Source organism: Ctenopharyngodon idella, chromosome 3, assembly GCF_019924925.1.
Source record: "Ctenopharyngodon idella isolate HZGC_01 chromosome 3, HZGC01, whole genome shotgun sequence".
NCBI lineage: Eukaryota > Metazoa > Chordata > Actinopteri > Cypriniformes > Xenocyprididae > Ctenopharyngodon > Ctenopharyngodon idella.
In genome coordinates, this window is record NC_067222.1 from 3821023 (window position 1) to 3846963 (window position 25941).

Here is a 25941-nt window from a genome sequence, read left to right on the forward strand (position 1 = left end):
TATCAATGCTGAAAACTTAAGTCTTTAAGTAAAGACCAAACGTTTGCTTCTGTCATGCTCATTTTGCGATCATTGTTTTCAGTCAGCTGGTGAAATGGTGAGGTCGTGTTACGTTGTTCTGTGGAGGCGTGTTAAGGGTGGGTTTAAGGGTAGCGCTGCAGGGCTACTGGCCCAATAGTGCAAACATCTTCCCTGTGCAAACAAAAGTGACTCTGTGTGTTTTGAGATAAGTTGTGTTTTGGATACTTACCGGAATTGCTTACCTCTGCGTTGTTTTTTGGATTTTAAAGACCTGTTTCCTGTGCATAGAATTTTGTTTTCAATTTTGAACTCAAATTCTAAGTTCTTGTTTAAGAAAGATTTACCTGTGAAGACCTGCCTATTGCGAGACTTGCAGAATCGCACTCTGTTTATGATCCCTGATCTGTTGAAAGACTAAGGACTTGTTAAACTTGCCTGCATACTCGTCTCCCATAACTGAGTTCTTCTCCATTTTCTGTGTTTGTGTCGTTACACAAATAAAGTGTCTTTAGTCTTTCTTGTTATTTTTAAGTTAATTTGATTGCATTTTTTTTTTTTTTTACCTGAGGAAATCCTGACTTGTTTCAACACACACATTATCAGAAACTCCACCCTCTTAGAACACTTACCAGGAAGAGACGGACTTGTTTTTTCTTCTTTCTGTCATGCAGACTTTTTTTCTTTCTTGACAAAAGCAAAAAATTATCAGCGATCAGTGGAGAACGAAGACAAACACTTTCAAGGAGGATTTTTAAGAAGTTTGTTTCTTAACAGACAGCTGATGTTTGTGATTCTCGTGGATATTCATTTTTTAAAACCATCGTTTAGAAAGTGAAAGTAAAGTTTATATTGCTGGAGTTCAAACAGTAGAAATGGCTTCCCTATCTGAAGATGATTTGTCTTGTCCTCTGTGTCGTGAAATCTTCAAGGATCCTGTTGTTTTATCATGTAGTCACAGTTACTGTAAAGAGTGTCTTCAACAGTGCTGGAGGACCAGTGAAACTCAGGAGTGTCCTGTCTGCAGGAGGAGATCCTCAAACGATCTTCCTCCATGTAACTTTGCGTTAAAAAACTTGTGTGAGTCGTTCCTGAAGGAGAGAAATAAGAAGCGTTCATCAGAATCTGAGGAGATCTGCAGTTTACACAGTAAGAAACTCAAACTCTTCTGTCTGGAGGACAAACAGCCTGCATGTTCAGTGTGCAGAGATTCACAAGAACACAACAAACACACATTCAGACCCATCAGTGAAGTTGTTCCATCACACAAGGTAAGACTGACTTAAATGTGAGGATAAACACTTTTTAAGCTCATGTTATGTATTAAATACATGAACATATTACAGAAATCTCTGGTGTCTTATAGATTTTTACTTTAAATTCCAGGAGGAGCTCAATGCAGCTCTGAAGTCCTTACAAGAGAAACTTAAACACAATGAAAACATTAAAGGAGAGTTTGAGAAAACAGTTCAACACATCAAGGTGAGAATGAATTCTCCTGATACAAATTTGTTTAGAACAGCTGAATTGGTTGCCAGGAGATGAAACGTCCACATGGTGGCACATTGTTCATTTGTAGAATGCTTGCATTCCAAGCACACATTAGCTGCTATGTACACGTAAACAACAACAACAACAAAAAGATATAATGTAGGATTAACGTCGGTCATATCTAAAGAAAAAAAGTCAAGGGTCAAGAGTCCAACTAAAGCAAACACTTAAAACCATAATGGTGACTACATCCTTTATTATTTTCAATAAAACATCAACATCTAAACCTTTCTCAATAAGAACTTCTGTAGACGTATGACAGAAATAAAGTTAAACTTGTTAGTAATTAGTGCTGTTTTTGTTGTTTAATCCACCTCTGCTAAGATCTTGAGAGTGTTTAATGTTCTGTTGGGATTTAAAGGGTTTCTGTTGTATCTACTCTTCAGCAACAGTAACCTCACAAAACTCAGACAACAGAAACCTGCCCTCAAACACTAACTGTAGCTGAGAAGCAACATGTTGTGGCAACATGTCATGTTGTCAACATGTCAAGACGCTTTTTTCTTGGCTGCGAATCCACTTCAAATCAAAAGTGTTTTTTGACCTTGGATGCATGTAAACCTATTGTAGGAGACCTCCAAATCTAAAGGAGGAACATTTATTCAGCATTTAAATAGCATAATAGGAGCACTTTAATCGCAGTATGAAAGTAAAAATATGACCTCTGTCTGCTGGTTGCTTCGGCAGTGGGCTGGACTAATCTGCAAGTGGGAATCCTATTGGCTAGTGCTCACATTTAACCATTATGTGCTTTCAGCGAACCATTTTAGGCCAATGCAGATGAGTGATTAATATTTATTAATATTCACAAGCCCAAAGTTTCTTAAAAGTTCTGTTGTTATGCTTTTAAATGATATCACATGAATTTATCTCATTAAAAAGTCATTTAAAACTGGCATTTTCTGAAAAGAGGCTGATGAGAATGTGTATTTACAGCCAACACACACACAAATGTCTACTCAGTATTCAAAGTGAAAGTAAAAAATGACGGAGCTGCCTGACGCTGCATTAACGGTGCATATTCTCTCAGAGACGAATTTCAACATAACATGCTGATAACGGTATATAACTGTCTTTATTTATTCCATTATTTCTCTTGTGGCCCGCATATAGTGAAACAAATGAGAAGAATAGTGTTTCGTGTTAAACAGCTTGTTTTTTTTTTTTTTAAAGTAGCCCAAAGCTGCTCCTAATTTTCACTGATGACTGCAGTGTTAGGAAATATTATACACTCTTAATAATTTTAATTATAGGCATATAATTAATTGTATAATAGACCTAAAAAAAAAAAGTTTAAAACATTTTTAAAGATGAGCTAATAGCCTAATCTTTTACTATCCTCACAGCACGTCAGTTATGCGATGATGTGCTATGAAATGATTGCGGGGCAAATTTATTATAATATTAATTTAATAATAAAAGTAGCCTAATAATAATAGACTAGAAGAATGTAACAGGCCTACATTAATTGGAAATGCCAAATCCTCTTAATATTTCCAATATTTGATGATTTTGACAATATCTCTGGCTATTGTTGATACATGATCATCATCTGTTGACGCAACCCGGGTTATTACATTTGGGTTAAAAATAACCCATCATTTTTAGAGTGTGAATAATAATTTTACATTGTATGCATAGTTTACTCCTTGACATGAACTTTTTAAAAAATGCATTATTCTGGAAAAATGGATGAAAAATATTGATGGCTCTTGTATCTAATTTGTATTAAGACGTTTATTTTGCTTAAAGTGCCCCTATTATGCTTTTTCTGGTATTGCCTTAGTGTGTAATATAGCTGTTTGTTAATGTAAAAGTTCTGCAAAGTTTTAAAGATAAAAGTGCACGACAAATAAAGTTGTTGTCTCCCAAAAGAAAGAACCAATTATGAAGTTCCTGAAACGAGTCGTCAGTAATTCCAGTCTCATTTCCGTAACATACAAAGTAGCATAATGCCAGCCTATGGTCTTAATTGGCTGTGACAACGTCTACTTAGTACTTTCCCTTATGGAATGAAAATATAATTTTATATATATATATATTAAAACAAATATGAAATGATATACTGCGTTAATATATTGACAATATATTCAATAATACATAAGGAATTGCCGCTTTTCATATATTGAAAAATATTTGACAATATATTTACAATGTAAAGTGTAATTGGTTGAGTATACTTAGAAAACTTTTTTAAAGGATATTTTACTCAAAGTTGTAAGTTCTTAATTCAAAGACATACAAAGGAGTGATGGGACAATGATAGACTGTGCACTTATTTGTATTTATTAAACTGCAAATACTTAGAGTATGTCTGAAATGTAATACAATTTGAAAATGAATTAATTAAAAAAATAAATAAGTAAATAAAACATCAACTCAAAGTAGTTAATAGACATCACTGCAATGCAGTTATTGCCTTTTAAATAAAGTAACATTCAGTATATTCCCAATGCTTCACAGTCTAAACTGAAGCACAGGCTCTACTCTTCAGTACAATAGTAACAATGGTTGGGATGAGGTCTGTGAACTTAGATACTTCATGATAAAATCATCAACAATAAATACCCAACAGATTATATTTCTCTTTTCACTGTCACTTTTTTTCCCATAACGACTGTGTCTTATAAACACTGAGTTACAGCAGCCAGAGCATATCTAAAGAAAAAAAGTCAAGGGTCAAGAGTCCAACTAAAGCAAACACTTAAAACCATAATGGTGACTACATCCTTTATTATTTTCAATAAAACATCAACATCTAAACCTTTCTCAATAAGAACTTCTGTAGACGTATGACAGAAATAAAGTTAAACTTGTTAGTAATTAGTGCTGTTTTTGTTGTTTAATCCACCTCTGCTAAGATCTTGAGAGTGTTTAATGTTCTGTTGGGATTTAAAGGGTTTACCTCACAAAACTCACAAAACTCAGACAACAGAAACCTGTCCTCAAACACTAACTGTAGCTGAGAAGCAACATGTTGTGGCAACATGTCATGTTGTCAACATGTCAAGACGCTTTTTTCTTGGCTGCGAATCCACTTCAAATCAAAAGTGTTTTTTGACCTTGGATGCATGTAAACATATTGTAGGAGACCTCCAAATCTAAAGGAGGAACATTTATTCAGCATTTAAATAGCATAATAGGAGCACTTTAATCGCAGTATGAAAGTAAAAATATGACCTCTGTCTGCTGGTTGCTTCGGCAGTGGGCTGGACTAATCTGCAAGTGGGAATCCTATTGGCTAGTGCTCACATTTAACCATTATGTGCTTTCAGCGAACCATTTTAGGCCAATGCAGATGAGTGATTAATATTTATTAATATTCACAAGCCCAAAGTTTCTTAAAAGTTCTGTTGTTATGCTTTTAAATGATATCACATGAATTTATCTCATTAAAAAGTCATTTAAAACTGGCATTTTCTGAAAAGAGGCTGATGAGAATGTGTATTTACAGCCAACACACACACAAATGTCTACTCAGGGCTCAACGCTGAGGATTTTATCTACTTGCCCAGTTCAAATTTGCCCTGCCAAAATTTTCACTTGCTCCACCACAAACAAACAGACAGACAGACAGACAGACAGACAGGAAAAAAGATAGAACTTTGAATCCTTTAATCTTCCAGTGTTGTTTATCTGTAAAGTATTTAAGGGTCATTGACAAATAAGGCTTCAAAAAAGGTGTTTTTTTTTTTGTTTCAGTTTGTTAAATAACATTTCAAAGTGTATGAATTAATTTTTTTGATTGTTTTTATGTCAGGCGGTACAACCAAATAGTATGTATATTGCGGCTGAGTGTCGGCTCACTCGGCTGTGCTCTGGCAGCGGCTGACCAAAAGTGAGCCAGCTCTGGCCCAGTAATGGTTGCCAGATTTGGCTAGGCTTTGGATGTGCAGATTTGGCCCAATTTGCTCTGAGACACGGCGCATTTAGCCACATTCGGCCCGATTACGGACCATAAGAGCTGGTCTGATTTTGGGTGAGATATGGCCATACAGACCCGGACCAGTTTAGGTTGAGTACTGGGGGTGGGTCTCCTTTTACAATATGGTAAATTGTATGTAGCAGTGACCCTTAAACTTAAATGTAATATCCTTTCCCTGTCAATGTTATATGTTATTTATTAGTGTATTTTTATTGGGGATGATCTGTTAGGTGTTTATTGATGATAATCATAATCGTCATTAAACATTTTAAGCCACAGATCTCATCTTAAGATTTATCGCTGATCAAAAGTGTGTTAGGTCATTAAATGATTTTAAATTTTGTATTATAAACACTTTGAAACTATAACAAGACATCAAACATTGTTTTGGTAATCAGATACTTTTTTAAACATATTGCATACAAAATATTGTAAATTACTACATCATTTAGACACACACAGACATCAAGAATCAGCATATGAATCTCAACAACGGTGACATGCTTCATGCTGCAATGCATTCTGGGAGCTACCATAGTATAAAACTCATCCATGGTTCCCAGCATGCATTGCAGCATGAAGCATGTCACCATTGTTGAGATTCATACGCTGATGTTTGATGTCTGTGTGTCTAAATATAACAGTAGTACACAATATTTTGTGCACAATGTTTTAAAAAAGTATCTGATTACCACAACAGCACAAGACCTCTTGTTATAGTATCACACTGATAGAACGCAATATTTGAAATCCATTTAACACACTTTTGATCAGCGATAAACATGGGGTGAGATCTGTGGCTCAAGATGTTTAATGATGATTATGTCTTCATCAACAAACATTCAATAGATCATCCACAGCATTTCCCTTTGCTTTTTTTTGCCATAACGTCTGTTTTACAAAGACAGTTGCAGCAGCCGGAAAAAAGTAATGTTTTAAAGTCAAGAGGCAAGAGCCCAACTAGAGTAAACACTGATCTCCATCATGGTAACTACAAACTTTATTAATTTCAATAAATCATCAACATCTAAACCTCTGTTAATTCTCAATAAGAACTTCTGTAGACGTATGACAGAAATAAAGTTAAACCGGTTAGTAATATTTGAAGCTGGTAATGCTGTTTTTGTTGTTTAATCCTCCTCTGCTGAGATCTTGAGAGATCTGTATGTGTTTTAATATTCAGTTGGGATTTAAAGGGTTTCTGTTGTCTGAGTTTTGTGGGTCACTATTGTGCTGAAGAGTAGAATGTGCTTCAGTCTAGGAGAAGACCAAGAAACACTGATGATATGCTGCATGTTGCTTTATTTAAAAAGCAATAACTGTGTTGCAGTGATATCTACTAACTACTTTAAGTTACTTTTATTGGTTTAATTTTTTTTAATTTATTTAGTTTCAAACATGTGCAAAGTATTTGCAATCTATCAATGTCCCAATGCACTTTTGTATGTTTTTATATTAGTACTTTTAACTTTGATTAAATATGTTAACACAATATATTTTTTCATATATTATTCAGTATATTTACAACATTTAATATATAGATCATAAATATATGGAAATATATTTTCATTCCGTAAGGGCAATACCGGCTAAGTGTACAATTTTTGCTGGCGTGATTGTGGCCCAATGCCGGCAGTGTCGGCTCAGTTTCAGTACCCAGACTCGGGCCAGTACTGGCTAAGTGTTCAATCCTTGTCAGTGTGATTGTGGCCCAATGCCAGCAGTTTTGACAGCCGGACATGGGCCTGTGTATTTGGGCCGATACTGGGGCGTCATTCATCCTGCGTCCATCCCGAGTCTGGCAACCACAATCGGGCCGAGTTATTTCTTCCAGCCAGCCGGATCTGGGCCATTATTGGGCCAAACTGTTTTGGCTACCTGGGTAGGCTCCTTCCTACATACTAGAGCACATGCACACTCTTCAAAAACGGTGCTTTAAATCTCGACAAACTAAAAGACGTAAATGACATTTGTATATATTCAAGATATAGATTGTACTGAATGTCAGCTTCCATATTTTGCTCAAGATAAATATTTAGTCAGTCCATGTCATGCAAACAGGAAACTATGCTTCTAACCACAGCTCGAGAGCTGTCATTCTAAGCACATAACTTTGCAATGCTGTTTGTGAATGTTCGTTGAAACTATGGTTTTGAGAAACACCAACTTGTTGAAATATGCTGAAAACGATAGAACTTGCAACCATAGTTGGCTAACAATGCTTTTGGGAAATGCACCCCAGTTTGTCTTCACTTATATTAATTAGACTACATAAGGCCATGTCTTTATGAAAATATTCGCGTATTGGTATTCTCAGAAAAAAATGAAGGTAAAATTATGAGAGCCTTATTTGTGTGCCATCTTGTCTTGATTGTTTGCTTGCTTTGTCACTTTAGTTTTTCTTTTTTGAACGCTGGTTTACAAAGCTGAACAGCCAATCAGAGTGATCTCTTTTCGCGATGGCGATTCAACATGCTCAATTGACTAAAGCCGACAGAGGCCTGACTAAAGGGGGTCGCACACCGGACGTGCACATTCTATGCACGCAAGCTCAATTTCAAATCGACTCCTGATAGAAGAGCTGCATGATGACTGTTTTAACTTTATTTATTTTATTATTATTATTATTATTATTATGGAATAATAGTTGACTTTTGAACGTTAATCAATGAAAAGTATCTATATTACGTTGTTAAGTCTGTTATTGTTTTGTTGTACCGGTTGTCTAGGCAACTGTGTTACAATAGTATTTATTTAACTAGCGTTAACTAGCTAACCCGAGAGAAAACGTTAACCCATCAAGTTATTTGGGTTACAATTTACAATAAGGAAAATGGCTAGTAAGAGTGTAAGGAAGGCTACGTTTATTATAAATTTTTTCAAGCTGTTAAACTAAGAATGTAAAACGAATGTATCTTGCAGCACAGGTTGAAGTCAGTATGTACATTAACAATGATTTGAGAGAAATATAATATAAATTTAATACAAACTATGTAAATGGCGCTCTGTGGCGCGGCAGGATTTTAAACAACTTCCTGAGTCGTAGCTGGGTGCCGCGGACAGATGCCGAATGCCTCCGCCGGTGTGCATACACTCCTAGAAAACAATGCATTCGAATTTTAAAGACGTGGCGCGGCGCTGAGCTTCTCGTCCAGTGTGCGACCCCCTTAAAGCCGGCAAATGGAACACACCGCAAAAACTAGCTCGAACGACACTCACCGACTGCCCGACTTTCGCCGATGGCTGACTGTCAGCTTGGTGTGTCCATGCAATGAAATGATTGATGTGAATGTGGTTTGATTTCAGTCTCAAGCTGATCACACAGAGCGTCAGATTAAACAGCAGTTTGAGAAGCTTCATCAGTTTCTCAGAGATGAAGAAGAAGCTACAATCACTGCACTGAGGGAGGAAGAGGAGCAGAAGAACCAAATGATGCAGGAGAAGCTGGAGGAGATGAACAGACACATCTCAGCTCTTTCACACACAATCAAAGACATGGAGGAGATGATGCAAGCAAATGACGTCTGCTTTCTGAAGGTCTGATTGATTGATTGATTGATTGATTTATTGTTTTATTGATGATTGATTGAGTTCTTGATGATAAATGGTGTGTTTGTTCTGCAGGAGTTTCCAGTCTCAATGGAAAGGTGAGTGATCTGCTGGTGTCTCTGGTGTCTCTGCTTCTGATCCAAAGCCACTGCAGTTCTGACTCCTGAATGTTCTTCCAGAGTCCAGATCTCACAGCCGGATCCACAGATGGCTTCTGGAGCTTTGATTCATGTGTCACGTTACTTGGGAAACCTGCAGTTCAGAGTCTGGAAGAAGATGCAGGACATCGTCCAAAACAGTGAGTCTGGAGAAGATCTGTGCTGTTACACAAATGACCCATAGGGGAAGATTTACAGATTTTAGCATTATGTGTGAATAACCAAATGAGCTGTAAACAAGAGAAGAACATGATATTTATAGTTACAGTGATACAGCAGATCTTTATAGTTCAGTTTGATCGATTGTCAATATCAGTTTCTATTGACATGGGATGCAATTCTGAAATTTCTCAAGGAAAGTGTCTAATGTGTTTGATCAACAGGACGAGTGTCATAATTCATAATAATCTGTGTACGGTTCACTCTTGATCATTATATGACCATCAGAATAAAAGCAGCTGTTGATTGTGTCTCATCAGCTCCTGTGATTCTGGATCCAAACACGGCTCATCCACATCTCATCCTGTCTGATGATCTGACCAGTGTGTGGAGCAGTGAGAACAAACAACCTCTTCCTGATAATCCAGAGAGATTTGACGAACATTCCTGTGTTCTGGGTTCAGAGGGATTTAACTCAGGAACACACTGCTGGGATGTGGAGGTTAAAGAGAGTGAACATTGGAGTCTTGGAGTAACTACAGCATCAAACCAGAGGAAGGGAGATGATTTCTTTACCACTGGTGTCTGGAGTGTGCGGTATGATCAGTACGGACGGTCTGAACCGTATAGTACTTCTGTTAAACAGAAGCTTGATCGTGTGAGAGTTGATCTGGACTATGACAGAGGAACGGTGTCATTCTCTGATCCTGTAACTAACAAACATCTACACACATTCACAACCACCTTCTCAGACACACTCTTTCCATTCTTTCGTAATCTTGATGAAATAGCCTGTCTGAGGATTTTACCAGTTAGACTCTAAAAACAGAAAATCACTGATACATAATCTTATCTGCTAATGAATAAAATATACAACCCCAATTCCAGAAAAGTTGGGACATTTTGTAAAATGTATTCATGAGTTCACTTTTACATATAATAAAATACAGTAAGAGTTATGCGTATTTGGCGTGCTGTCCAGGGGATGGGCTCCGAGCTCAGAATTTTAACCTGAACCCAGAGTACTCCCCCCGGTTGTGGTAGGAATAGTTAGAACTAGAAGTGAGGAGATGGGGTGGTGGAGGGATACTGATAAACTATCAAACGAACAGAGGTAAGTCTGCTGTATATATACCTCTTATCAATAATTGAGTTGATTAACTGAATGCTCTCCACTTGTGCTAATTAGGTTAATTATCTGAACCTGCTCCTCCTGAACTTTGTTAATAAAACATGATGTAAAATCAAGAATCTGTGATTTGTTAATTCTCTTTAACATTTATTTAACTTACAAAAGTACAAAGAAAAAAAATCTAATGTTCTCACTGGCCAAATTAATTGTATTTTGTAAATATAAACAAATTTTGATTTTGATGGCTGCAACACACTCCAAAAAATTTGGGACAGAGGCATATTTACCACTGTGTCACATCACCTTTCCTTTTAATTACAGTTTTTAAATGTTTGGGAATTGATTGAAAATACTAATTGTTGCAGTTTTGCATGTGGAATGTTTTCCCTATCTCGCCTGATACAAAACACCTGCTCAGTCTGTGGTCATCGTTGTCTGATTCTTCTTTTTATGATGGGCCATACATTTTCAATAAGAGTCAGATCTGGACTGCAGAAAGGCAGTCAAGTACATCCCTTCTATGGTGTAGTGTGTCTAAGAAAGCACTCTGATGTATCACGTGCAGAATGAGGCCTGGCATTGTCTTGCTACCCAGGAAAGATGTCATCTTGATGGCAGTTTATGTCTCTGTACAATTCAAATATATTCCTCCATGTCAATAGTACTTTTACGCATTTGCAAGTCACAAATGCCGTTTGCACTGATGCACCCTGCATTGAACAGACGAATAGCTTTCTCCTTGCGTAACAGAGATTCGAGTTGCATTTCTTGATGCAGCGTCAGACGGTTTTCCAAAGTATTCCCGATCACATGTGACTAATTTTAACGTAGTAGCATGCAATGCCATCTGAAGGCTCAAAGGTCATGCGCATTCAACAGAGGTCTCCGGCCTTGGGAACCCCTGTCCTAGGATGTTTGTTTGTTTAACCTGGTATGTATTGCTTGATTATTTATATATATATATATGTTGTGTTGTATTTGCATGCATGCTTGTTTTTGTTTTTTTGCTCTTTCTCTCTTTCCATCATAAGGCAGTTACCCTGATTGTTATCAGCTGAGGTTAATTAGCTTGTGCCTAAGTTGATTAGATTGTGAAAGGGAAGCAGAGATATAAGCAGTAGTGGAGCCGTGGATTTTGATAATCCCTGTGTCCCAATGTCCATACTATCCATCCTAAATAGTATGTCAGAATAAAATAAATGTGTCCCAAAGCATAGTATGTTAAAAAAAGAGTATGCCCGGATGGTCTACTATTTCCAGTAGATTTTCAAAGTGTGGATCCGTGCACATTGTAATCTATTGTGCTTTGGAGGACGATTCATTTCAGAACTACAAACACAAATAAAAAGTGTTCAAAAACTACAAACATGGCAGATGTGCGCAACCGATGGTTAAGTAGAGAGGTTTAGAAAAAGGGGTTGTAATGATTAATAATCAACATTTAAACTGATAAAACTATATATATTTAATGTTATCTGTGTTATATATCATCTGATGAGGAGAGTTCTTCGCATGAAAGACCTTTTCTCTCCAATAGAGAAGGAAATGAAATGAAATGTGGATGATTTTAACTGTGACAAGATGATTGACTGGTCAGTTTACAGTGACAGCTGCGTGTATCTATGCGACAGAGCATCTGTTAATGACGCAATTTAATGACTTGATAGTATGTCCCAAAATTCTGTTGTAATTCTGTTTGTAAAAAAGTCCCAAAATGTAAAAAAGTTAAAAATAATGATTTATAATTTGTGAATAACTCAGTTTTTACAAAAATGTCAGATAGAACTGTAAGACTGATGCCGGACTGTCTGGACCAAGAGAGGGCTACTCTCTGAGAAAACAAAGGAAATTAACATTTGAATTCTCTCTTGCAAAATTAGCATCCCCGTCTGAGATGCAATCACAGTCGATCATCACACCTCAGTATTGTCTTAATCTACATTTCCTTTCCTTCACCCCCTCTTTCCCCATCTCTCCTCTCTACCTGAAATTCACCCAAAATCTATATGGTTTAATATGAATGCTATACATGTTAGTATCATTTGAAATGTCTCAGTGTGACTGGTACAAAGGTCTCATCCCCACAGAAGTGACCCAGAAGGTAATAAAGGTTTTAGGAGTTTAGAGATACATTGCTTACTGTGGTGGGTGTACCCCTTTCACATGGTCTTTTATGATAATTGCCTTCTGTCCTCAGTAAGGTGTAAACTACCCAGATCTGGGGTCTTGATTAATGCAAATTCCCATTGTTAACTCATGTCTCCTTTGGAGGAGGTTTCTGTCTTGGTCTGGCATTTAAGGAAATGCTGCAAAGGGCTCAGGGCACGATTCTGTAGCCAGGTCGGCCCATAATGCTGTGTGTCTTTGAGACGCTGCAACGTGATCTCATGAGAAAACGTGTGTATTTTTACATAAATTGTGGTTCTACCACACGTACATTTACTTACGTTTTCATACACACAAAAACGTACAACATTGACATATTTATAGCACTAAAACGTAAAAATACTTACATATTAACAGCAAAAAAAAAAAAAAAAACTAAATCATGTAACGTAAAGTGTGAATGTATATGAATTCCCATGTTAAAATCGTGGCTTTGATGATTTAACGATGTTTTTAGTCGAATTTATTAAAAGCAGTTTACTCATCTACTTAATATGAAATAACATTTCTGTTCGTGACTTGTGCTGCTCGTTTCGGATGATTATATAATGTTAAACAAGACTACAATTTGAAACCTTATGAATAAAATTTCTGTAATTGTTTAACCATTTTGTAATATTTAGTTTGTTTGCTGTGAGACACAGAAGGCGTTTTCTCTTATGCAGCGACTGACAATACAACCATAAGATACACCAAAGCACAACATAAATTCACAAATCACATCCATTTTATTTGTTCGCTGTACTCCAAATCTTTAGAATCCATATGTTTGTAAGGAACAGATCCAAATTCAGCCCTTTATCCATCAATCTTCATCTTCATTCTCAGCAACAGCGACCATCACAGTCAAAGCTCGCGCTCGTTATGATTCAAATTTGAAAGTAGCGCCACCCTCGAGAAGCGTTACGACATGGTTTACGGCACTGATATCGAACGCTCATTGGTTCTCACCTGCTTCGTCACAGATTGCGACATGCCGTGTTTCAGTGGATTGACATTTGAAATGAGTGCGCGCCTTCACGGAGAGAAGCCGGATTTATCATATTTTCATGGATTGATAAGTTAAATTCTGCTCTGTACCCTATAAAAACTATTACCGCCAGAGAGGACTGTGACTGGAGCTCATCATCATTTGAACTACTTTTGGTACCACTTTTGACATTTTCGCAAAAAATAAATTATTGTGATTATGCGTGTTTGTCTGTCATTCTTTTATTTATAACAGTAGATAGTTTAAAGAAATGGTTATGGGTAGGTTTAGGGGTAGGTGTAGGATTAGTGGCTCAAAATATCGTTTTAATGTTACATTTTTACTAAAATTGTCATTTTTCTACACATTTCTGTTCTTTATGTTTTATTCTTTTAACATTCTGTATAAAATGGGTAGGTTTAGGTTCGGGATGGGGTTTAGGGATCTTACATTTATCTATAAAACGATAAAATGGAAAGTATACATATATCTTTATGACATGAAAGATTCGTAAATATTTTACGTTTTTTCACTGTAAAAACGTAAGTATTTTTACGTTTTAGTGCCATAATTACGTCAATATTGTACGTTTTTAGCACCTTTCTAAACGTACAAAAATGTACGTTTTGTGTCTTTGAAAGTTACGTATTAATACCTACGTATTAACAATGAGACCAGGCTGACTAACCAGACTGGTTAGGGATTTCTGCGTTATGTCTACAAAAGATTTTATTGAGAACTAACAGAGGTTTAGATGTTGATGTTTTATTGAATCCAATACTTTGGTTTGAAGTCGCCATTATGGTGATCTGTGTTTCCATTTGTTGGGCAGTTTGACTTTGAGGTTATTCTTATGTATGTCTGTGGTCTTTTTAACAGTGTGTTTATCAAAACACATAACTTGTTAGAAAATAAGCCATAAACAAAAATGATTAGATAATGTTGATTATTTAATGATGGTGATCACCATTATGATGTAGACTGGTTCAGAAATCTCATTACTGACCAAAAGTGTTTACTCTTCATAGATTTTATTTTATTGTTAATACTGTCTTGCTACAGATAAATCCTGCATTTTGATTTTTAAATATATTGTAGAAAAAAAAAGAAAAAAAAATTTTAGACACACACACTGACAATGGTGACATGCTTCATGCCGCAATACAATGAGCCACCAAAGAATAAAACTCATGGCTCCCAGCGGCATGATGCATGTTACCATTGTTCAGATTCATATGCTGACTTTTGATGTCTGTGTGTGTCCAGATGATGAAGCTTCTCTAAAAAAAGAAAAAAAGTTGTGACTATTGTTATTAATATTCTTCAGGTTATCAGTAGTGATGGTTAAATGAAGCTTTGTGAAGCACGAGGCTTTCCCCTCCACTGTTTTGTAAAATGGTTCATTACTCAAAACTTTTCAAATGGGTGCACACTCATGACATCTTGTGGTCAAAAGGTAGAAAAGCTGCCTTTGCGTCCCAGACAACCAAGCCATCAGTTTGTGTTATGAAAACCATATATATATATATATATATACCATTGTACACACACAATGTATGAATAAATGAGCCTATGATTAAATTCATGAAAAAAATAGGAAAGGCTCATGTAGGCATATATGATCAAAATAAATGAAGATTATCGTGGAATGGTCTGTTAAAGTGTTTGTGAACCGGAGATTAATACAAACTGAACATGCACAAAACTACATGTAAATATTTAGTTATTCTTATCAAAGAAGCAAATGACATCTTAATCCTGTGCAAGGGGTTCACATTATTTTTGAATCAGAAAACGAAACAGTCATGTGGTTGTGTGAAAATGAAGCTTCGGACGTCACTGATCACGTGGTTATGGCAAAACGAATCAAGCTCCGGTACAGTGCTTCACTGGAAGACATCACTAGTTATCAGGTTAGTAGAATATCAAGATTGCAGTCACAGGACTACTGTCATCAGTAATGTGGTATTCATAACACATTACCAGAAATTAGACTCTGAATGTGATCAGTGAATAAGATTATTATATGATAATTCGATCTTTATCGTCAAGCATCATCTGATCACATTCTTACCATGACAAAAAGTTACAGCAGTCAGAGAAGTTAAAAAGTAAAGTTTCAAGAGCACAACTAAAACAAACACTGATCATCATAATGGTGACTTCAAACCAAACTACTATTTTCAATAAAACTTGTTAATTCTCAATAAGAACTTCTGTAGACGTATGAAAGAAATAAGGTCAGTCTGGGTTGTAATAAGTGAAGCTGGTAGTGTTGAAGTACTTAAGACCGGTCTTGGTCTCGAGACCAGCCTTAAGACAATTTTTTGAAGGTCTTGGTCTTGTCTCGGTCTCGACCAAATTTGTACCCGGTCTTGTCTCTGTCTCAGACTAACATTGTGTCCTAACTACACGCAATATGACACTGTGATGTGATAAAAGTATCTCCTCCATGTTAATCAGAGTTTTTGTCCTAACCATGGGGGACGATGGGGACTTGCGATGATTCTATTTTAGAAATGGTTTCTATTTTTCTGCGATGTCATGGCTGGAACAACGACACAAAGTATGGCAATGATAATCTCTGCTTATGTGCTATATTTAATGTTAAAAGCGTCTAATTTGAGTTTGAATATCATTTTGTGTGTTTTTATAGCTGTACTGAAAGCAACAATGGTCAATTCACCTCAGATCTTCAAAATAAATGAAAGGAAAGAAGAACGTTTAAACTGTCAACTCATTGTGAACAGAGAAGTGTATTCTATGACAAAGATTGTTTCAGTAACTCAGTATGTATTTTTAATTATGTTAAAATGGTGTAATATTCATGAATTTGATTACGTACCAATCCATTTCATTGCGAGTGCCGGGAGCTCCCGCCCACGCTTTCTTCTGATTGGCTGTGATTTTTGATTGACTTTGATTGTCGCGTGGACAGACAAATTGCTTGTCACTGGAGTCTTATCATATCGCGTCTGGTTAGGACACAGACTTTTGTTTCAAGACCGGTGAAGACCAAACTGCGGGGATATGACTAAATTGTCGGTGCATTGTCCGATTTATTTATTAACATCATTAATGTGATTGGATGTAAAACTTCCTGCTTCAAATGCAATCAATAACTTGTTTTTACTTTGATTTATTTATACTGTTGTGCCAGGTCAGAAAATAATGAGGGATTAAGCCAAAAAATGTCACCCAAATTAATACAAATGCCCACAAAATTCAAGATATTGTTGCAAAAAAGTACTGGATTTTTATATTATAACATGATATAATTAAGCAATATCTCAAGAGCAAGAGAGTCGTTTTCACAAATTTGAGCATGATTGCAAACAGGATAATTTAATACAAATTTATATTTAATTTTATATTTATAATTAATACAATTTATTTCAATAAATAACATTTTATTTTTAAAACATTATTCTCAACTATTGGTGCAACATATCACAAAACTAACGGTTCAGATCACATTACGTTTTTCGAGTCACGGATTGGATCATTTTTCGGGTCAGCAAAAAAAAAAAAAAAAGGGGGGGTTAAGAAAATGTATCTTTGCTTCCCATTTATTACTTAAAGAACACTTTAAAGGGGATGTCTAATGCTTTTTTATTCATTCTGGCTTATTTAAACTGCTAAAGAGTTACCTTCTCATGCTAAACATGGCCAAAGTTTCAAAAAACAAGTTGGACGTATGACAGTATTTCTGTGCCAAATTTTTTTTTTTTTTTTTTTCAAGTATGGCCCTGTATGATGTCATAAAGGGCGGAATTCCTTGTATGGGCACACACACATCACCCAGAGCGAGAGAGCAGGAGCACGCCCATCAACATGCTTCATTCGGGTTACGGAAGTCGTCGGCAGCGCTGCACAGGACTTGCTTGAGAAAGATTTGTCATTTTGTTTTTAGACTATGAAATCACCATGTGTTATTGGTTGTGAGGGAAAGATAACCTTGCTTCCCAAAGAACCCAGCATTAAGGGAACAGTGGAGCTGAGAGGTTTGTGCTCATTGATGCGCTCTCGACATTTGCCATTAAAATTACCATAGAAACTGCCTCAAATTAACTGACCTTAAAAAAAGTGTCTGAAAGTTGCAATCAATTTTTTTTATTGGTTAAAATGAATGGAGAATATCTTGTGTTTTTCCGTGGCTGCTCGAACCCTTAGGATCAGCACTTATAGTTTTATAAACAAGCCCCAGTTCTACACTGGATTTACAGATCTTTTGAAACTAAAAGATGGGGCAGTCACAGCGATAAAAGATCCCGGTCATGAGTCTGAACCGCAGGTGATAAGTAAAACTGCATCAAAAGTCTGTTTTGTTGGCAGTCGGCGCACAAGTGCATATAATGTAAACAACGCCTCCAGGAGCTCAGCTGTTTTCGGAAATAATCGGTACAGCGTATCTGTCTTTTATAAATCTCATAAAACTAAACTCTTTGGAGATATGAAGGATGCAGTACTACTCTATGGCCCGGTTTCACAGACAGGGCTTAAGCCAGGATTAGGCCTTAGTTCAATTAGGATATTAACTAACTTTTATAAACGTACATTTGAAAAAAAAACATTACTGGTGTGCATCTTGAGATAAAACAATGGCACTGTCATATTTTATCAGTACAAGTTGCTTTTAGTTAAAACAGCTCAAACATGCATTTTAGTCTGGGACTAGCTTAAGCCTTGTTTGTGAAACTGGGGGTATAGGTACTCAAGATTAACATGAGATTGGCAGAAGCAGTGTGTGTTATTTACCCTTCAAGTACTTTGACACCACAGCAAAAACTCCTAACTAGTAAAGTTCAAACATTATTAGACAAATGAAAATAAGAACACACAAATTAAAACATTGATAAATACTATAGAACAGTTACAAATAGTTAGGTCTAACAGTAGCCTAGTATCCAGGTACAGAAATGTAATAATTAATATAAATATAAATATAATTGTAATTTCTGTCAAGTGAACCCTCACTATTTTTGCAAGGTTCTCAATGTGCAAAACTCTCTCACTTGAAAAAGATGGCCCACTACAAGAATAATTCATCTGGACTTGACTCCATTGACCACACTTTTGCTGACTTTTCTTTTTTTTATTTTGAAAGTTCGATGCAGTGATCATTCAGTCAATCAGTCAGGTGAAAAACCTTTAAACACAAATACAAACACCACTTTTAGAGCACAAGTAGATGCAGTCAAATATAAACAGGATTTAGCACAGACAGGATTTAAATGCTTGATTTCAATTACCACAAAGAAGACCATGTAAGTAGGCGGTAGATATTCAAACATTTATACAGCAAATACAATTTTTAAATTGATGATTTAATTATTTTAAACATTTCTTTTTCAAACTATTAATCTGAATATATTTTATATAAAACTTGACATTCATCCACAACCCAATAATGTCTAAATACACCCTTAAAATTATATAATGTGCAATACAAAAATCCAATTTCATACAAGAAAAATCACCAGCTGCTACAATCTCTTCCCCCACATGTCTATTTTCAAACATAAAACAAACACAATGGAACTATAAAAAGGCTATTCACATAAGCACATTAAAACTAAAGGATTTATACTTACATTAATTTGATACACTTCTCCACATAGGAAGACCAGACAGAACTAGTTACTGACCTGATGCACACACATAGCTGAAGCAGATTGATATCGCCTTGGTCTGGAGCGAGGTTTACTTGAAAATAAGCGGGGAAGTCTGAAATCTGCTCCATAGTTTAAATATATAATAATTAGTTCTGGACTACTGGTTTGGTCAGTCAAGCAGTGTTCCAAACATGCTTGTATTTCACTTTTTTACTGCACAGACAGACACCGACAAACACTGCGTCAAAGTATATAACTTCTTTGACATTCCACAACTCAACAAACCCTGTCTGAACATGTTCAATTGGCAAAAACAAGTGCCTACCAATGCCAGCCCTTATGGAAAAAAAATATTTCCCTATATATGAATGATCAATATATTACATGATTTAACAGTATATTCAGAAAAATATATTGTGTAAATATATTACAATATATTGAATAATACATAAGGAGCCGCTTTTCATATATTGAAAAATATGTTATAATATATTTACTAATATATCATAATGTATGTAATTTTATATTCAGTAATATACTTCATATTATATAGATTTATATGTGATCAGATATGGTACTGCATGTATAATTGCAGATATATTTACTCATGCAGTATAAACACATATATGGTCAAATATATTATGTAACACATTTCTTATAGTTTATAATTATTTACATTTTAAATGTTTCATATTTTTAAGTTAGTTAACAAAAGCACACCTGCATGTACTAAAGTTCCTACCAAAGAGACTATCACTGTGTATAACGTGCACAGCCGTTACTGTTTAAATAAAGTTATTACAGTCTTAATGGTGTTCAGCCAATCATAAACCTAACCTCAGGCTCTACTCTTCAGCACAATAGTAACCCCAAAAACTCACACATACCAGAAAACCTTTTAAATTCCAAAATAATACAACTTTAAACACTAACAGATCTCCCCCTATATCAATATTGAGCAAAACCCATGAAATAGCACTTAATTTTAACATTTACTCTCCTTTAACAGTCAGAAGCAAAGCATGCTGGGAACTAGAAGTCTGCTGTAACTCATTCCATGAATGTGTGTACAATACATTCACATTTATATGGGAACATGTATGTGCAATATATGTACACAATAAAGGATAAAACTTTATGAATGTAATGTCCTCATTTCTAAATATTTTATATGTATCAATATATAGCCATACATGGTCAATGCATATATTGCAGTATATTGAAAAATATAAGCAGAAGTTTCCCATATATGAAAATGTATTATGTAATATATCACATTATATTTTGCAGTATATTCCCATATATTTTTGTTCCATAAGGGAGTAAACACCGACAAGGGTAACACATTGATACAAATGATTCTGTTGGTGTTTAACAGCGTCTGTCTATGAAGTGTGAATTGGCCTTAACAGCACTAGAACATTTCAGTGTTTGTTTCACTCCACTCCAACTGAAATGTTGTATAAAGCAATCAAACTCACAATCATGTTATGCTGAATCTGCATGGTTGTGATCAATTGCAGCCTTGTGCCCAGTCACAGCCTCAATGATATTTATAACAACAGTGTGTGAGAGTGTGATATGGTTTAAATATCGGAAGGCATGTTGACTATGAATAAAAAATCCCCCTCCCCCCATACATTTTTGACTTCACCCCCAATGAAAGCAGGTTGATCCAGACCTACAGTTGTAATGTTTACAAACTATTTAACTGTAAGATCCTCAGATGGGAAAGAGTATAAAAGAATGGAAAGACTGTGTCAGTGAAGGTGGTTGTGAATGTGTGTAGATGTGTGTTAGTTACAGGATCAGAGAATGACACCGTTCCTCTGTCATAGTCCAGATCAACTCTCACACGATCAAGCTTTTGTTCAACAAGAAATCCAGACTGTGTCAGATTGTACCCCACACTCCAGACACCACTGTGAGGGAAATCACGTCCCTTCCTCTGGTTTGATGCTGTAGCTACTCCAAGACTCCAATATGAACTCTCTTTAACGTCCACATCCCAGCAGTGTGTTCCTGAGTTAAATCCCTCTGAACCCAGAACACATTCATACCAGTCAAATCTCTCTGGATTATTAGGACATGGATCGGGGTTCCAGTTGCTTGTCACGCTAGTCAGATCATCAGACAGGGCGAGACGTGGATGAGCCGTGTTTGGATCCAGAATCACAGGAGCTGATGAGACACAATCAACAGCTGCTTAAGAGGTCTTAATAGTTGTGTGTATTGTTTTAAAGTAGTTTCTTGTTACTGTCTGTTATGTTTGATTTAATAATTAATTAATTGTTCATTTTAAAATTTTTAAAAATTTTGTGGTGTAAGTACAGAACCAGGTCAGGATCTTTAACTTTCCATCCATCATTTCCACTGTATAACAGCACAGATCTTCTCCAGACTCACTGTTTTGGATGATGTCCTGCATCTTCTTCCAGACTCTGAACTGCAGGTTGCCCAAGTAACGTGACACATGAATCAAAGCTCCAGAAGCCATCTGTGGATCCGGCTGTGAGATCTGGACTCTGGAAGAACATTCAGGAGTCAGAACTGCAGTGGCTTTGGATCAGAACCAGAGAGACCAGAGACACCAGCAGATCACTCACCTTTCCATTGAGACTGGAAACTCCTGCAGAACAAACACACCATTTATCATCAAGAACTCAATCAATCATCAATCAATCAATCAATGATGTGAAATCAGACCTTCAGAAAGCAGACGTCATTGTCTTTCGTCATCTCCTCCATGTCTTTGATTGTGTGTGAAAGAGTTGAGATGTGTCTGTTCATCTCCTCCAGCTTCTCCTTCATCATCTGCTTCTTCTGCTCCTCTTCCTCCCTCAGTGCAGTGATTGTAGCTTCTTCTTCATCTCTGAGAAACTGATGAAGCTTCTCAAACTGCTGTTTAATCTGATGCTCTGTGTGCTCAGCTTGAGACTGAAATCAAATCACATTCACTTCAATCATCTCAAAGACACAACTGATCCTGGAGCAGCATGAAGAGTGAGTAGGTAAATGTGGGATATTTAACTTTAACTTTATGAAGTACCAGTACTGTAGTAGTAGATGCTCTGTGTCTGTTGGGTCAAAATACACATTCTCAATCTCATCAGCATCTCTTCACAAAACAACACAATTTTAAATGGCTTTTTAAGAAGATACATTAATATATGGGATCATCTGAAAGCATAACAACTGAACTATGAAGATGTTTCTGGGTATAATGAGGGTTGAGATTAAACTTGCTTTAAATAAATGTAAATATTTTCACCTATTTAACAACTACTTATTACACAGCTTATTAACTTACAACCCGTAGGCTATTGTAAAAGTGTTGCCTCAAATTCTTGTTAAAACGCACTAGACATGCTTATTCTGTGCATTTTGAGCACTTTTTGTGTGAAATCATATTTATTTTGTCCATCAAAAGTGTACTTCACCTTGGTCGACAACCAATGAAACACAGACATTCAACAAACTCATTTTACAGAATAATGAATATTAATATATGAGCACGGAGAAAATGACAACAAACTCCCAAGCACAAGGGAGAAATGCAAAAGAATATTTAAAAGGGCTAATAATACTTTGATTACGTTTACGAGCACTGCTGTCTCATGATAATTAACAACACGTAGTTTAACACAGAAAGAATAAAGACATCGTTTATTTTTTGTCCATTTTTCTTTGAATTTTCGATCTAAATCAGTCTTTTGTCTATTAGAATAATCGTGTCGTTGCGTTCAGATAGGCTACACCACTGTATCAGTGTCTAGTTTGCACATATAATTCATTTGAAGAAGACTTTGGTTAATGTTTGGTGCAAGAGAATGTGTGAAATATGTCTATAAAAACTTTAAACATGGATACTTTATTCTGTATGAGCTATGATCCACGTGGCTAGTGTTGTTAAACTCATCACGGACCTCCGCGCTGAAACCGATCATATGCGTGTATCATAACAATCGTATTTTTCATGTGTTCGTATTCAACCTCCAGTTCTGACCCCATCGCGGACAAAATACAAACAACACTCATGTGCTTGCTGTGAAAACAGACACACGGTTCGCGTGTCCGAACGCAGAGCAGGCAGAGGTGAATGAAGCACTTTTGTGACATTTGAATTCTCCGCTGTAATGCGATCTCATGCAAACATATATTTTCCATTTGTGCTGGTAGATTAGCAAAACAATCTACATGCACCCAAACTTCTGCTCTGGTCGCATTGCGTGGAGAAGCACGGCTAAAGGCCCTATGGCCCATGGTGGTTAGACGAGCAGAAGGTGTTTGGAGGAGACCCAAAGATAAAGAGCGGGGAGTTCAAGAAGGAATGTAAGGCTGTAAAAGATCTGAAAGGTAAGTTGGAGAGAAGTTATGGAGAGATTTGTAAGTGAGGAGAAGAATTTTAAATTCAATGAAACAAGACTGGTTATATTATTAATGTGAGCTTCAAATGAAATGGTGCTGTCAAAGATAACCCCCAAGTTCCTAACCTGGCGGGAAAGGGAACGTGGAAGAACCATCAATGGACAAAGAAAAACTGCAAGACCTAGAGAGAATAGATTTAGTGCCAATAAGGAGTACTTCAGTCTTACTGCCATTAAGTTTGAGAAAGTTGGCAGAAAACCAAATTTTTATTTTGTCTATTCAGTCGGTAAGACAGGTAGGTGGAAGAATGGAATCAGGGTTTGTGGATACATAAAGCTGTGTATCATCAGCATAACAGTGGAATTTAATACTGTATTGGGAGAAAATATTACCAAGTGGGAGAAGGTAAATAAGGAACAATAGGGGACCTAGGACAGAACTTTGGGGGACACCACGGCTAACAGAAGAAGGTTGGGAGTTTTTTTTTTTTTTTTTTGTACAAACTGTGTACGGTTTGAAAGGTATGAAGTGAACCAGGTGTAAGGAATAACAGTGATACCAATGGCAGACAAGCGGTTCAACAGAATATTGTGTGAAATGGTCTCAAAAGCTGCACTCAAATCAAGCAAAACAAGAATGGATAAGGATTGAATAACAAGAATTGGAGTATGTCAGAAAAGAAAATTAAAAATCAATAATATTTATAGAAGATTTACCCATTTAAACTTGTTTTTAATTATTCAGTTTGGGTTAAAGTATGGTGTAGCCTATTATAAAAAAAAACTAAAGTAAACTAGCCAGAAAATATGATATATAAACATTCTTTTAGTTATTACACAGACAGCTATTTAGGCTATAGCATACCCACATCAAACCAGCGGTCATTTTTTTGTCACGAGTTTGCTGTCTTATAAAGCAAGTGTGAGTTCCAGTCAATAAAGGATGTAATTATGTCAGACAAACAAATTCAGAAGTTCTAATAAAATTTGCAAATGTCAAAATAATCAATCCTCACCTTGATGTGTTGAACTGTTTTCTCAAACTCTCCTTTAATGTTTTTATTGTGTTTCAGTTTCTCTTGTAAGGACTTCAGTGCTGTATTGAGCTCCTCCTGGAATTTAAAAAGAAAAACTATAAGATACCAGAGATTTCCATAATATGAGCAAAATGGTGCAAAGAAATGTGTATGTTTGTGACCACATTTTTTCTCTGATATAAACCTTACCTTGTGTGATGGAACAACTTCACTGATGGGTCTGAATGTGTGATTGTCGTGTTTCTGTGAATCTCTGCACACTAAACACACAGGCTGTTTGTCCTCCAGACAGAAGAGTTTGAGTTTCTCACTGTGTAAACTGCAGATCTCCTCAGATCCTGATGAACGCCTCTCATTTCTCTCCTTCAGGAACGACTCACACAAGTTTTTTAACACAAGATTATTTGGAGGATCATCTCTTGAGGATCTTCTCCTGCAGACAGGACACTCCTGTGTTTCCTTGGTTCTCCAGAACTGTTGAAGACACTCTTTACAGAAACTGTGACTACAAGATAAAACAACCGGAGCATTGAAGATTTCATGACACACGGGACAAGACAAATCATCTTCATATAGTGAAGCCATTTTCACCATTTGAGCACCAGCAATCTTAATTTCACTTTCACTTTCCGAGTAATTGTTTCATAAGTCATTTTCTGGTAAATGTTGTAAGAGGGTGGGATTTCTGATCACATGAGTGTGTTGAAACAAGTGTGATTTCTTCAGGTTAATGTAAAAAAAAAAAAATAATTCAAACGTATTTACACTGAAACTCTAAATGCATATTAAATGTATTTTGAAACAACTTTAAGTATATTAAGTGTATTTTATGCTTAAGATCAATTTTAAGCTATTTGCAAATTAATATATTGAAACTGTGTTAAATTGTGACCACTTCAAGTACATTTAGTGTACATATTATTTAGTTACAATTCATTTAAAATATACTTTAATACTTTTTTAACTACAGTTAGGATATATTTGAAGCTTCATTTTAATGTACTTCAAGAACATTTCAGCTCATTAGGAATGCATTAGCATTACACTACTGGTTTATTATAAAGCTGTTTTTTTTTTTTTTTTTCCAGTATTCAAAATGTTATATTAAAACTTTGAAATCTAGAAATATCTATATTTTTAATATACTATATTTTGTTGTGTACATTACAAAATAACTAGAGTACATTAAAGAACAGCAGCATATATAATCTCTTGACCAAAATACATTATAACAAATGAAAGATCAGTGAAATGCTATGGCAGAGCTATTTTTAACCATTTGTAGAACATTTCA

General features: G+C 35.9%; 3 protein-coding genes across 3 annotated transcripts in view; 1 reads left to right on the top strand and 2 right to left on the bottom strand.

Annotated features, from left to right (window-relative positions):
• The window catches only part of LOC127509341 (nuclear factor 7, brain-like), a 101915-nt gene that overhangs the window by 21819 nt on the left and 54155 nt on the right, over positions 1 to 25941 (bottom strand). The window lies entirely within an intron of this gene.
• Positions 295 to 10611, top strand: LOC127509340 (nuclear factor 7, ovary-like). Its single transcript, XM_051887966.1, has 6 exons — positions 295 to 1289; positions 1405 to 1500; positions 8801 to 9031; positions 9119 to 9141; positions 9223 to 9341; positions 9681 to 10611. Exons 1-6 carry the CDS (start codon positions 894 to 896, stop codon positions 10181 to 10183), a joined length of 1368 nt encoding a protein of 455 aa, XP_051743926.1. The 5' UTR covers positions 295 to 893; the 3' UTR covers positions 10184 to 10611.
• Positions 18693 to 25299, bottom strand: LOC127509343 (E3 ubiquitin-protein ligase TRIM35-like). The gene is made up of 6 exons (XM_051887969.1): positions 24837 to 25299; positions 24627 to 24722; positions 21950 to 22180; positions 21850 to 21872; positions 21650 to 21768; positions 18693 to 21424 (listed from the first exon to the last, which is right to left on the bottom strand). Exons 1-6 carry the CDS (start codon positions 25239 to 25241, stop codon positions 20940 to 20942), a joined length of 1359 nt encoding a protein of 452 aa, XP_051743929.1. The 5' UTR covers positions 25242 to 25299; the 3' UTR covers positions 18693 to 20939.

Coding starts and splice junctions, on each gene's coding strand:
- LOC127509340 (XM_051887966.1), top strand. CDS start 894: ATGGCTTCCCTATCTGAAGATGATTTGTCTTGTCCTCTGTGTCGTGAA. Junction 1,290..1,404: donor AAGTTGTTCCATCACACAAG/GTAAGACTGACT, acceptor TTTAAATTCCAG/GAGGAGCTCAATGCAGCTCT. Junction 1,501..8,800: donor AAACAGTTCAACACATCAAG/GTGAGAATGAAT, acceptor GTTTGATTTCAG/TCTCAAGCTGATCACACAGA.
- LOC127509343 (XM_051887969.1), bottom strand. CDS start 25,241: ATGGTGAAAATGGCTTCACTATATGAAGATGATTTGTCTTGTCCCGTG. Junction 24,723..24,836: donor AAGTTGTTCCATCACACAAG/GTAAGGTTTATA, acceptor TTTAAATTCCAG/GAGGAGCTCAATACAGCACT. Junction 21,769..21,849: donor TTTCCAGTCTCAATGGAAAG/GTGAGTGATCTG, acceptor ATGTTCTTCCAG/AGTCCAGATCTCACAGCCGG.